This window comes from Sphaeramia orbicularis, unplaced genomic scaffold (genome assembly GCF_902148855.1).
Source record: "Sphaeramia orbicularis unplaced genomic scaffold, fSphaOr1.1, whole genome shotgun sequence".
Taxonomy (NCBI): Eukaryota; Metazoa; Chordata; class Actinopteri; order Kurtiformes; family Apogonidae; genus Sphaeramia; species Sphaeramia orbicularis.
This window is the reverse complement of record NW_021941476.1, coordinates 23,184-36,367: the sequence shown is the minus strand read 5'-3', so window position 1 is coordinate 36,367 and position 13,184 is coordinate 23,184. Positions and strand designations below refer to the sequence as shown.

Genomic DNA, 13,184 nt, shown 5'->3' with positions numbered 1-13,184 from the left:
TAGAGTGTGAAGCTGTGGACTCAGCTGAACCGTTTTAGTCTGAAAACAGAACCAACCTGAACAGACTGTAATCTGATTATTATTCATGTGGATCCGCCCACTGTCCCATCCTGACAGCTGATTGGTTAAGACACCTGCACTGAAAAAAACAAAGACTAACGGAAAAATGCCCCAAAAACAACAACAACAACCCAGAGGTCAGAGGTCAGAGGGGTTCATTAAGACTGCACCGTACACACACACACACACGCACACACACACACACACACACACACACACACACACACACACACACACACACACACACACACCTGGGATGTAACAAATACCGGATTAATGATAAACTGCAGTAAAATTCCTGACGGTATTGGCGTTTAAATTCTAATTATAACTGTTTGATTAACACATGTTCAACTCAAACTTGATCTGGAAAATGTTCACACAGTGTCCATAAGGCGTCATCTTTAATACACATTTATATATTACATGTTAATATTTGAATGTTTCTGCAACAGAAAGTACACAGTGTGTGTTATTTTGTTCAGTTTTTGGGTTTTTTTTCTTCAGAATACATCTTGGTTTAATTCTTTCAGTGTGTGTATCAGTACTTTTTGAACATTGTGAACACAATTTCAATAATACAGCCATAATAAAGAGAACTGTGATAATTTTGGTCACAATAACCGTGATATGAAATTTTCATATTGTTACATCCCTAACACACACACACACACACACCCTTACACGCACACACACACACACACGCACTAACAGGTCATGCTGTAATAAATAAACATCTATAAACTCCACCTTCTGAATATATATTTATATATTTATAATATTACTCCTCTAGGACTTTAAATACATTTATGTCCTCGTGTACAGTCTGACGCCCATTGCGGCACCTGGTGCGACACCCGTCATGGTGGGCGTGGACATGGACAGACGGATACATTCACTGGACGGACAGAGGGGCGTGTCCTTCAGTCGTTTGGTTCAGACGACGCGTGCTGAGTGGACGGTGGCGTGCGTCCACGCGGCGTGCATCCACGCGGCGTGCGTCCACGCGGCGTGCGTCCTGGCGGTGCTCTAGGTGGTCAGGCCTCGCCGCTCCAGCTCCCTCGTCTGCTTCAGCTCCTTGATCCTGCGGCCGAAAACCAGGGTCAGGTGACGGCGGCAGTGGCGCGGCGGCCTGTGGGGGCGTGTCCGGGGGCGTGTCAGTGTGCGTTACCTGTGTCTGCAGCGTCTCAGGAACCTCATGATCTTCCTCGCCGCCTGGTCCTGCTTCTTTGTCAGAAAAGACCCCCTGTGGGAGGAGACAGAGGTCAGGTAAAGGTCAGGTGACGGTAGCGGCGGGAGGCGGGGCGTCCTGTACTTTGCGGTGCTTACTTGATCTTGGGGTTGTGGCTGGCTCCGCCCCTGGGCGCCTGCTTCAGCCGCTCGTACTCCTTGTAGCTGCGGTAGTACTGCTGGATGAGCACGGCGGCGCGGCGGCTCTGCTGGAAACGCTTCTGCTCGTAATACGAACGGAACTTGGACTGGATCAAAATGGCCGCCTGCGTCATCTTCTTATAGAGGGCGTACTGAGGGGGAGGGGCACAGCGTCAGACAGCGCCCAAGAACAACGGCAACAAACGTCAAACATGTGCAGATGGACCGGATTATGGTAAGCCCACTCTATCACTATTGGCCACTCCCACAACACGTCTGGTCATTTAAATGCTGTAAAAAACAGCGTCCAAACCAACAAAACACCGTAAAATGCGGTGTCAATTCCTACAAAAACGCTGTTTTTTTACGCCGTCATGTACTGTTGTAAGAGTGACGCAAAAGCACCGTCTTATGGTTCTGTAAAACGCCGTATTTTACGGCGCTGTGTCACTTTTGACGGTGTAAAAGCGGTGTTTTCATGAATTATTTTCATCTCCACCCCCTGGATTTAACAGCCACTAAAGTTGAACTGTCATCAGCCAATAGGAAAAGAGAACAGACAGACCACACCCATTCACAGCTGATCTGCTTCTATGTCTGACCTGCTCTGAGGAAACACCTGTGGATGCACTCAGCTGATGTTTTCAGTCACATTTACACAGACTGAGCAAATGAAAGAACAACTGACAGCACTGGGACAGATGGACAGAGTGAATGAAGAAAAGATGAAACTGGTTTCATGTCTGAATACAGCTGTCAATCATCAACAGACAGACACACACAAACAGACAGACAGACACACACAGACACACAGACACAAACACACAGACAGACAGACACAAACAGACAGACAGACACACACACACAGACAGACACACAGACACAGACAGACAGACACACACAGACAGACAGACACACACAGACACACACAGACAGTTTCTTGAATAAATCTGGTGATGATTGATCACCAGATTTATTCAAAAAACTCTGTGTGTGTCTGTGTGTCTGTCTGTCTGTCTGCGTCTGTGTGTCTGTCTGTCTGTCTGCGTCTGTGTGTCTGTCTGTCTGCGTCTGTGTGTCTGTCTGTCTGCGTCTGTCTGTGTGTGTCTGTCTTGATGATTGACATCTGTATTCAGACCTGCAGCTCACTTCAGTTCTTTCTCTATACTGTTCACCTGTGGGGGAACCCTTCTAATGCATGTACCATCTATACCAGTGGGTTTTATGTGGAGTTCAGTGGAGGTGACAGTGGGTCTGACCACATGTACATCCACAGGTGTTTCCTCAGAGCAGCTCAGACATTCAGTACATGACAGAGTAAAAAACAGCCTTTTTCTGGGAATTTACACCACATTTTATGGCATTCTGGTGGTTTGGACGCTGTTTTTTACAGCGTTTAAATGACCAGACGTGTTGTAGGAGTGGTGAATAGTGATAGAGTGGGCTTACCATAACGTATGACCTGGTGACACCACAGGACAACACACACACACACACACACACACAGACGCACACACACACAGCGCCGACCGCACACCACTACAACTACATCAGCTGATTACCTTCAGCGCTATCCAGGTTAGCTACCCGGAGAGAGAGAGACACGGGTTAGTGCAGGGGGAGTGGAACACACACACACACACACACACACACACACACATGCACACACAGGTCTCTCTCTCACACACACAGGTCTCACACACACACAAACACACGCACACACACACACACACACACACACAAACACACGCACACACACACACACACGCACACACAGGTCTCACACACACAGGTCACACACAAACACACACACACGCACACACAGGTCTCACACACACAGGTCTCTCTCTCACACACACAGGTCTCACACACACAGGTCTCTCTCTCACTCTCTCTCTCACACACACAGGTCTCTCTCTCACACACACAGGTCTCACACACACAGGTCACACACAAACACACACACACATGCACACACAGGTCTCACACACACAGGTCTCACACAAACACACACACACATGCACACACAGGTCTCACACACACAGGTCTCTCTCTCACACACACGGGTCTCTCTCTCACACACACGGGTCTCTCTCTCACACACACAGGTCTCACACACACAGGTCTCACACACACAGGTCTCTCTCTCACACACACAGGTCTCACACACACAGGTCTCACACACACAGGTCTCACACACACAGGTCTCACACACACAGGTCACACACAAACACACACACACATGCACACACAGGTCTCACACACACAGGTCTCTCTCTCACACACACGGGTCTCTCTCTCACACACACGGGTCTCTCTCTCACACACACAGGTCTCACACGCACACACACACACACAGGTCACACACACACACACACACAGGTCTCACACACACACACACACACAGGTCACACACACACACAGGTCTCACACACACACACACACACAGGTCACACACACACACACACACAGGTCTCACACACACACACACACACAGGTCACACACACACACACACACAGGTCTCACATACACACACACACACACACACACAGGTCACACACACACACACACACACAGGTCTCACACACACACACACACACACACACACAGGTCACACACACACACACACACACACACAGGTCTCACACACACACACACACACACACACACACAGGTCTCACATACACACACACACACACAGGTCACACACACACACACACACACACACACACAGGTCACATGTACCTGCTTGTACTTCCTGTAACACCTCTGTATGACGGCGGCGGCCATGTCCTGCTGCTCCTTTAACCTTCGACCCTGTGGAGACGAGCACATGATCAGTGTGGAGTCCCCAGGTGGTCCTGCAGGGGGCGGAGCCTCAGATGTCATGTGGATTCAGTCAGACTTAAAGGTGCGGTCTGTAGAATCCTGTTCATTTCAATCCTGATCTCAGTGACAGTCGTAGTTCCAGACTGAATATGAGCATTTAAAGCTCAGCTTCAGCCCCCACATGATGTTTATGATGTCGCTGTGTGTTTGGGTCTGAGGCTCCGCCCATCACCTGTCTGCCAATCACAGAGTCAGAACCTTTGAGAAACAAAACAAGGATCTGGAGGAGATGATGTAAAAACATGGAGACGACTGAAAGAGGAGAAGAATTAGAAGAACGACGACACTGCCTTAGACTGACCACCACAAGAACCACTGAGACAGGACCCAGTCTGCACCTGGTCCCAGACCACCGTCTGCACCCGGTCCCAGACCACCGTCTGCACCTGGTCCCAGACCACTGTGTGAACCCAGGCTGTGGTCTCCTGTCCCTGGTGAGCAGACCTGTACTGGTGTAGGACTGGTCTGTGTCCATGGTATCTCCTTGTAGTTCAGTGTTTTCTGTGGAAGTGACCTGTGCATGTAGAGGTGTGGAATCTGACAGGAAGTGTGTGTGTGGGGGGTGTATGGTAGTGCTGTGTGCCACTTGTACTTGGCTGCAGTCACAGGTAGACTTCAGCCTCAGTTCTGTTTTCTCTCCTCCTGAATGTGTGTAAACTTTCATTAGTGTTCAGGACGTTTGTTCTGTTCTGTATTAGTCTGATGTAGAATCAGTGTGGTGAGGCCTTTATGATCTGAATTCAGGTTGTGGTGGACAGGGTGAGTGGAAACACTAGTGGACGCTCATGTTGGATCCGTCAGTGCCTAGTCTGGGGGGAGGGGTCAGAGGATACCAGCTGTACAGTGTTAGAATGGGACTGCAGAACCAGTTTGGACCACAATCCTACAGACAGCACCTTTAAAGGAACAGCAGAGGTAAGGACCCGCCTCATGTGGTCATGTGACCCCAGCAGCAGCAGCGGACGCTCACCTTGTACCTGCTGGGTCATGTGACCACAGCGGCGGACACTCACCTGTACCTGCTGGGTCATGTGACCCCAGCAGCGGTGGCGGACGCTCACCTTGTACCTGCTGGGTCATGTGACCACAGCGGCGGACACTCACCTGTACCTGCTGGGTCATGTGACCCCAGCAGCGGTGGCAGATGCTCACCTTGTACCTGCTGGGTCATGTGACCCCAGCAGCAGCAGCGGACGCTCACCTTGTACCTGCTGGGTCATGTGACCCCAGCGGCACCGGCGGACGCTCACCTGTACCTGCTGGGTCATGTGACCCCAGCAGCAGCAGCGGACGCTCACCTTGTACCTGCTGGGTCATGTGACCCCAGCAGCAGCAGCGGACGCTCACCTTGTACCTGCTGGGTCATGTGACCCCAGCGGCACCGGCGGACGCTCACCTTGTACCTGCTGGGTCATGTGACCCCAGCAGCAGCAGCGGACGCTCACCTTGTACCTGCTGGGTCATGTGACCCCAGCAGCAGCAGCGGACGCTCACCTTGTACCTGCTGGGTCATGTGACCACAGCGGCGGACACTCACCTGTACCTGCTGGGTCATGTGACCCCAGCAGCGGTGGCAGATGCTCACCTTGTACCTGCTGGGTCATGTGACCCCAGCGGCACCGGCGGACGCTCACCTTGTACCTGCTGGGTCATGTGACCACAGCAGCGGACGCTCACCTTGTACCTGCTGGGTCACGTGACCCCAGCGGCGGCAGCGGACGCTCACCTTGTACCTGCTGGGTCATGTGACCCCAGCGGCGCCGGCGGACGCTCACCTTGTACCTGCTGGGTCATGTGACCCCAGCGGCGCCGGCGGACGCTCACCTTGTACCTGCTGGGTCATGTGACCCAAGCGGCGCCGGCGGACGCTCACCTTGTACCTCCTGAAGGCGTTCTGGATGATCCTGGCTGCCTCGTACAGCTCCCTCTGTTCCCCGTCCGTCAGCGTCAGCAGAGCAAAGTCTCTCTCCATCTTCCCGTTGGCCGAGGCATTCAGGAACTCCGCCCACGCCGCTGAGGACGGGGGGCGGAGCCTCTGTAGAGCCAGGGCGCTGAGGGGAGAGGGGGGGCACATGCGCCTGGGGGGGGAGTGCGTGTGGGCGTCAACCGTGTCCAGATACGTGGCCAACCAGGTGTCCTGGATGGCCGGGTTGTCCCGCCTCTCTCTGAGCGGAGACTCCGCCTCCCTGGGGAAATCCTCCTGTTTGATTCGCTCGGGGGTCGCCTCGATGATCTGCTCTGCCAACGTTGCCATGTCGACCTGTGGGAGAGTGGTTACCATGGAAACAGTTTGGTTACCATGAATAAAAGAATAAACAAATGAATAAACGACTGTCTGTCGTTGTGTGTCTCCATGTTTCGTTGTGTGTCTCCATGTTTCGTTGTGTGTCTCCATGTTTCGTTGTGTCATTGTGTGTCTCCATGTGTCGTTGTGTGTGTCCGTGTGTTGTTGTGTGTCTGTGTGTCATTGTGCGTCTCCGTGTGTTGTTGTGCGTCTCCGTGTGTTGTTGTGTGTCTCCGTGTGTTGTTGTGTGTCTGTGTCATTGTGTGTCTCCGTGTGTTGTTGTGCATCTCCATGTGTCGTTGTGTGTCTCCATGTGTCGTTGTGTGTCATTGTGTGTCTCCGTGTGTAGTTGTGCATCTCCATGTGTCGTTGTGCGTCTCCATGTGTCGTTGTGCGTCTCCATGTGTCGTTGTGCGTCTCCATGTGTCGTCGTGTGTCTCCATGTGTCGTTGTGTGTCTGTGTGTCGTTGTGCGTCTCCATGTGTCGTTGTGCGTCTCCATGTGTCGTTGTGCGTCTGTGTGTCATTGTGCGTCTCTGTGTGTTGTTGTGCGTCTCCATGTGTCGTTGTGCGTCTGTGTGTCATTGTGCGTCTGTGTGTCATTGTGCGTCTCTGTGTGTGGTTGTGTGTCTCCATGTGTCGTTGTGCTTCTCCATGTGTCGTTGTGTGTCTGTGTGTTGTTGTGTGTCTCCATGTGTTGTTGTGTGTCTGTGTGTCGTTGAGTGTCTCCGTGTGTCGTTGTGTGTCTCCATGTGTTGTTGTGTGTCTCCATGTGTCGTTGTGTGTCTCCATGTGTCGTTGTGTGTCATTGTGCGTCTCCATGTGTCGTTGTGTGTCTGTGTGTTGTTGTGTGTCTCCATGTGTTGTTGTGTGTCTGTGTGTCATTGTGCGTCTCTGTGTGTTGTTGTGTGTCTCCATGTGTCGTTGCTGTCTTGGTGGGCGTGGCCATGGCTCAGGTGCGTCTACCTGGAGCACCTCCTCCTCCAGATACTCCTCCTCCTCTCCTTCGTTCTCGGCGTTCTCGCTGTAGCTCAGCAGCTGCTCCTCCAGCGTCGCCGTGTGTGAGCGTCGTGCGCTGGGCGTGTGGGCATGTGCGTAGGCGTGTGCTTGTCCAGGTGACGCGCTCTCGTAGTCCATCAGGTAGAGGGTGGAGTCTCTGGGTCCTCCAGTGTTCAGACCTGGGGGAGGAGGACGAGAGGCCGTGATGACAGAGCGTATACCTTGAACACGCTTGGTGATCGGTCACGTGACCTACCTGCGCTGAGGCCGGCGTCAGGCTCCGCCCCCCACACAGAAACAGCGGGCAGAGAGGAGAGGGGGAGGGACGAAGGGGAGGGAGGCGAGACGGGCAGAGAGGACGAGGAGGAGGGAGAGGACAGTGAGGAGGGGGAGGTGTCCATGGGGGCGGGACCGCTGGAGTAGGCGGAGCTCGGAGAGGGGGAGGAGGGGTCACTGGGAGATGGGAGGCTTGAGGAGGAGCTGAGACCTGTGGGGGGGAGGAGACAAGTTAAGCCAATCAGAGAAAAGAAGGCGTGTCCTTAGCTGTGGGCGTGGTTCTCACCTGTGTCCGGGCTCGTCGACAGAGGAGACATGGGCAGCTGAGGCTGGGGCGTGGCCGGCATGGGGGCGTCGGCTGGGGGTGTGTCCCTGGCTGTGACGTGCGCGTGTGTGCGTTGCGTGTGCAGCTCCTCTAGCGCCGTGGCGAGGCGCGTGTGTCCTCTGGACCGCGCAACGGCGAGCGGCAGACGTCCCAGCGAATCGGGGATCCCCAGAGCCAGACTGTTCCAGCCGTACAGGAGCTCCGCCGCCCTCTGGTGGCCCAGAGCACACGCCCACATCTGGAACACATGACACAGCACGCCGTCAGAAGGCCGTCACCAAACACCACCTACAGCTGCAAACGCACGTGTGGTTACCAGCGGAGTGCACGAGAAGTGGTCGACGTTCAGAGGATCCACTTCCTGTTCCAGGTCCAGACTGTCGCTGTTAACGCTCCTGAAAAAGAAAGGATCAGTTTACACAGGTGGTCTGCCGGGAGGGGGGGGTGTTCAGGTGTGTGTTCAGGTGTGTATTCTGGTGTGTGTTCAGCTGTGTGTGTGTTCAGGTGTGTATGTTCAGGTGTGTGTGTTCAGGTGTGTGTTCAGGTGTGTGTTCAGTTGTGTGTGTTCAGCTGTGTGTGTGTTCAGGTGTGTGTGTTCAGCTGTGTGTGTGTTCAGGTGTGTGTGTTCAGGTGTGTGTGTTCAGGTGTGTGTGTTCAATTGTGTGTGTTCAGGAGTGTGTGTTCAGGAGTGTGTGTTCAGGTGTGTGTGTTCAGTTGTGTGTGTTCAGTTGTGTGTGTTCAGTTGTGTATGTTCAGGTATGTATTCTGGTGTGTGTTCAGCTGTGTGTGTGTGCAGGTGTGTGTGTTCAGGTGTGTGTATTCAGGTGTGTATTCTGGTGTGCGTTCAGCTGTGTGTGTGTTCAGGTGTGTGTGTTCAGGAGTGTGTGTTCAGGTGTGTTACCTCCAGTGGATCAGTGTGTGGATCAGGTGTGTGTGTTCAGTTGTGTGTGTTCAGCTGTGTGTTCAGCTGTGTGTGTGTTCAGGTGTGTGTGTTCAGGTGTGTCTTCAGTTGTGTGTGTTCAGTTGTGTGTGCTCAGTTGTGTGTGTTCAGGAGTGTGTGTTCAGGTGTGTTACCTCCAGTGGATCAGTGTGTGGATCAGGTGTGTGTGTTCAGTTGTGTGTCTTCAGTTGTGTGTCTTCAGTTGTGTGTGTTCAGTTGTGTGTGTTCAGTTGTGTGTCTTCAGTTGTGTGTCTTCAGTTGTGTGTGTTCAGGAGTGTGTGTTCAGGTGTGTTACCTCCAGTGGATCAGTGTGTGGATCAGGTGTGTGTATCCCTGAGCTGCTGCCAGGTGAAGCAGTGTCATCCCTCGGTGTCGGATGGAGTGATGAAGCCTGTCTCCTCCTCCCCCTCCTCCTGCTCCTCCTCCTCCTGACCATCGTCCTCCTCTCATCATCCGCTCACAAACTCCCACAATCCTCCTCTCAAACCACTGTGACGACTGGAACACACACAGTCCAGTTAGAACATGTCACTTCAACATGACCCTGGTTTGTTGAACACACACTGAAAAACTAACCCTAACAGTAGGATTAGCTCCTCCCCCTGCCCCTCCCCCTCAGCAGTAGACGACAACAGACGTATGGCGACAGTAACGATGTCATCACACATCCGAATCACAGATGAAAGCCCCTCCTAACACTAGAGCCAATGGTGTGTGAGCGTGCAGTCATGTGACTGTAGGACAGATTCCACAGATCCCAGATTATTCCCATGTCTGTGTCACTGTGGACTTCTCCTGCCTCTAAGCATTCTGGGAAGTGTAGTGAGTGCATCTGCAGGCCTTACTCATCCGTGTACATTTCACGTTTGAACATGTAAATACCACGTCTGCTTCCACACATACTGTCCTGGTAGACCGGTGTTTACGAGCTGACCATGAAGGCAGCAGCATACTTCAGGGACCCGCGTCCGGAGCCTGTCAATCACAGCTCCTGTATGTAAGGCCATGTCATGGACCCGCCCCCTCCACTATCTGAGTCTATGTTAACCACGAGAACCACAGGCAGATTCAGAACCAAGACCAGAACCAGGACCAGAACCAGGACCAGGACCGACTCCATCAGCAGAGATCGTTTTAAAGGGATTACAGAACAAGAACCAGAACCAGGACCAGGATATGGACCAGAACCAGTCCCAGATGGTCCACTCCCACCTCACCACAATTGTTAACGTAACATGTGCGCACTTGAAAACCCTCGGTCTGACTTATCAGGTCCACTACTGCCCCCCCCAGTGGTCTGACTTATCAGGTCCACTACTGCCCCCCCCAGTGGTCTGACTTATCAGGTCCACTAATGGCCCCCCCCCCCAGTGGTCTGACTTATCAGGTCCACTACTGCCCCCCCCAGTGGTCTGAGTTATCAGGTCCACTAATGGCCCCCCCCCCCCCGGTGGTCTGACTTATCAGGTCCACTACTGCCCCCCCCAGTGGTCTGACTTATCAGGTCCACTAATGGCCCCCCCCCCCAGTGGTCTGACTTATCAGGTCCACTACTGCCGCCCCCCCCCCCCACTGGTCTGACTTATCAGGTTCACTACTGCCCCCCCCCAGTGGTCTGACTTATCAGGTCCACTACTGCCCCCCCCCCCACTGGTCTGACTTATCAGGTCCACTACGGCCCCCCCAGTGGTCTGACTGACTTATCAGGTCCACTACTGCCCCCCCCCCCCCCCAGGTGGTCTGACTTATCGGGGTCAAAACCATTGTAAACACACACAGATGTTTCCGTCATCCATTGAACTACATTTTCATTGGTCAACTCGTTCAAACTCACCTGTTCATGGTCGTCCAGTGCAGGTGGAGGAGGGGGCGTGGCCAGCTGGCTGCCCTGCTGCTGCTGCTGCTGCTGTTGTTGCTGGTTGCCGTTGGCGTTGTCGCGGGCGGCCATCTCTGCCATCCTACGCTCCATCTGCTCCAGTCGCTCTAGAATGGACATTCTGAACTGATTGTCTGTGGAAACGCACATAAAAACACACGTCTTAGTTTTCACACACTGTTCAATGAAAAACAAAGACAAATATTGACATATTGAAGCCAAACCTGGACAACAGAACCAGAACCAAGCTGGTGTTGGGTTAGATGAAAACACTACCTGACTCTCTGCTTCTTCTACTGTATTTATTACAGTAGTTCTGAACTAGGCAAGGTTCTAATAGTTTTAGATTTTTCATTAGAGTTTAGTTTTATTTAGGTTAGACTTTTTTTTCTCTAATTCAGTTCGTTTTAATTGGTTTTTAGAGCAGGTTTGATAGGTTTTATTAGTTTACTTTTTTTTCTAAATGCTTAGCTTTAGTATTAGTTTCAGTTCAGTTGTAGTTCAGTGGTCTCTTTTCTCTTCTTCTCTGTGCTCCTATTCAAATCAATCCCAGACAGGACTCTGCTGCTTTAGTCTCCATGGTTCCAGGTAGAGTGGGGACCAGAAGACGACTGGAAACCACAAGTGACGGACCAAAAAGTGTCGTATGGTGACAGCACAGAAAACTGAGAGAGACAAAGAAATCACTTCTGTACCAATCCAACATTAACAAAGACGAAAACTAAGGGAATTTTATCCATAATTTTTATAAGTTTTAGTTAGTTTTATAAACACTCAATACAGTTTCAGTTAGTTATCCTTTTTTTCTTTTAATTTTACTTGTTATTTATTTCAGTTAACGAAAATGTGTTTTCAATTCTAGGTTTGGTCCTTTCGTTAGTTTCCATTAACGATAATAACCTTGGTACTAGGTGGTCTACGGCGCCCCCTGATGGCACCAAACACACAGGTTTATTCCACACATATGAAAGCAGGTGTGTGTGTGTGTGTGTGTTAATGTCACTGTGTTGGAATGAGTCTGTCCTCCAGTCCACCAGAGGGAGCTGCTCTGATCCAACATAATGAACAAACACCACCAAGAAGAGTCCATAATGACAATCATGTTCTACTACGGCGGTTACTGAGGGGAATATGTCGGTAGTTCCTCCAGGACAGTTCCACCATTTCTGGAAATTATCGGCTTCAAATCCCAACACTGCCCCCCATGGATCCTGGTGGTACTGCAGCATGTACTGTAATGACCATGGACCTGATCCAGGTTCATGGACCTGTACCTGCAGGTTCCACTGGACCAGGACCTCAGACCTGTATGTGCAGGTTCCACTGGACCAGGACCTCAGACCTGTATGTGCAGGTTCCACTGGACCAGGACCTCAGACCTGTATGTGCAGGTTCCACTGGACCAGGACCTCAGACCTGTATGTGCAGGTTCCACTGGACCAGGATCTCAGACCTGTACCTGCAGGTTCCACTGGACCAGGACTTGTGCGTGCAGGTTCCACTGGACCAGGACCTCAGACCAGTGTGGGGGTGTAATACCGCTGACGGCCACTAGATGGTGCTCCATAAACACCTGGTTCCCACAGACTCACACTGAACTGAGGAACTGGTCACAATGGGCATGCTCCCACCGGGACACACAGGACTGGATTGGTTACCATGGAGACGTCTGATAGGCTGTAGTCAGTGTGAGAATGAGGTCGATGACAGGTCTACACACACACACACACACACACACACACACAGACACACACACACAGACACACACAGACACACACAGACACACACACACAGACACACACACACAGACACACACACACATACACACAGACACACACACACAAACACACACACACAGACAGACACACACACAAACAGACACACAGACACAGACAGACAGACACACACACACACACACATACAGACAGACACACACACACACACACACACAGACAGACAAACACACAAACACACACACACAGACAGACACACACACACAAACAGACACATAGACACAGACAGACAGACACACACACACACACATACAGACACACACACACACACACACAAACACACACACACAGACAGACAGACAGACACACACACACACACACACACACAAACACACACAGACACACACAGGCTCAGATGGAAACTATCCGAC

General features: G+C 51.9%; 1 protein-coding gene across 1 annotated transcript in view; it reads right to left on the bottom strand.

The window, feature by feature from the left end:
- Nucleotides 1–800: 800 nt before the first annotated feature.
- Nucleotides 801–13,184, bottom strand: part of camta2 (calmodulin binding transcription activator 2) — a 21,358-nt gene continuing 8,974 nt past the window's right edge. The window contains exons 2-13 of the mRNA XM_030129618.1: nt 10,979–11,154; nt 9,440–9,642; nt 8,521–8,599; nt 8,166–8,442; nt 7,860–8,090; nt 7,571–7,782; nt 6,195–6,581; nt 4,178–4,249; nt 2,994–3,014; nt 1,390–1,583; nt 1,232–1,306; nt 801–1,144 (exon numbers count right to left, since the gene is read on the bottom strand). Of these exons, the coding sequence (XP_029985478.1) occupies nt 1,090–1,144; nt 1,232–1,306; nt 1,390–1,583; nt 2,994–3,014; nt 4,178–4,249; nt 6,195–6,581; nt 7,571–7,782; nt 7,860–8,090; nt 8,166–8,442; nt 8,521–8,599; nt 9,440–9,642; nt 10,979–11,140 (1,968 nt within the window). The 5' untranslated portion in view covers nt 11,141–11,154 and the 3' untranslated portion in view covers nt 801–1,089. The remainder of the gene's footprint in view (nt 1,145–1,231; nt 1,307–1,389; nt 1,584–2,993; nt 3,015–4,177; nt 4,250–6,194; nt 6,582–7,570; nt 7,783–7,859; nt 8,091–8,165; nt 8,443–8,520; nt 8,600–9,439; nt 9,643–10,978; nt 11,155–13,184) is intronic.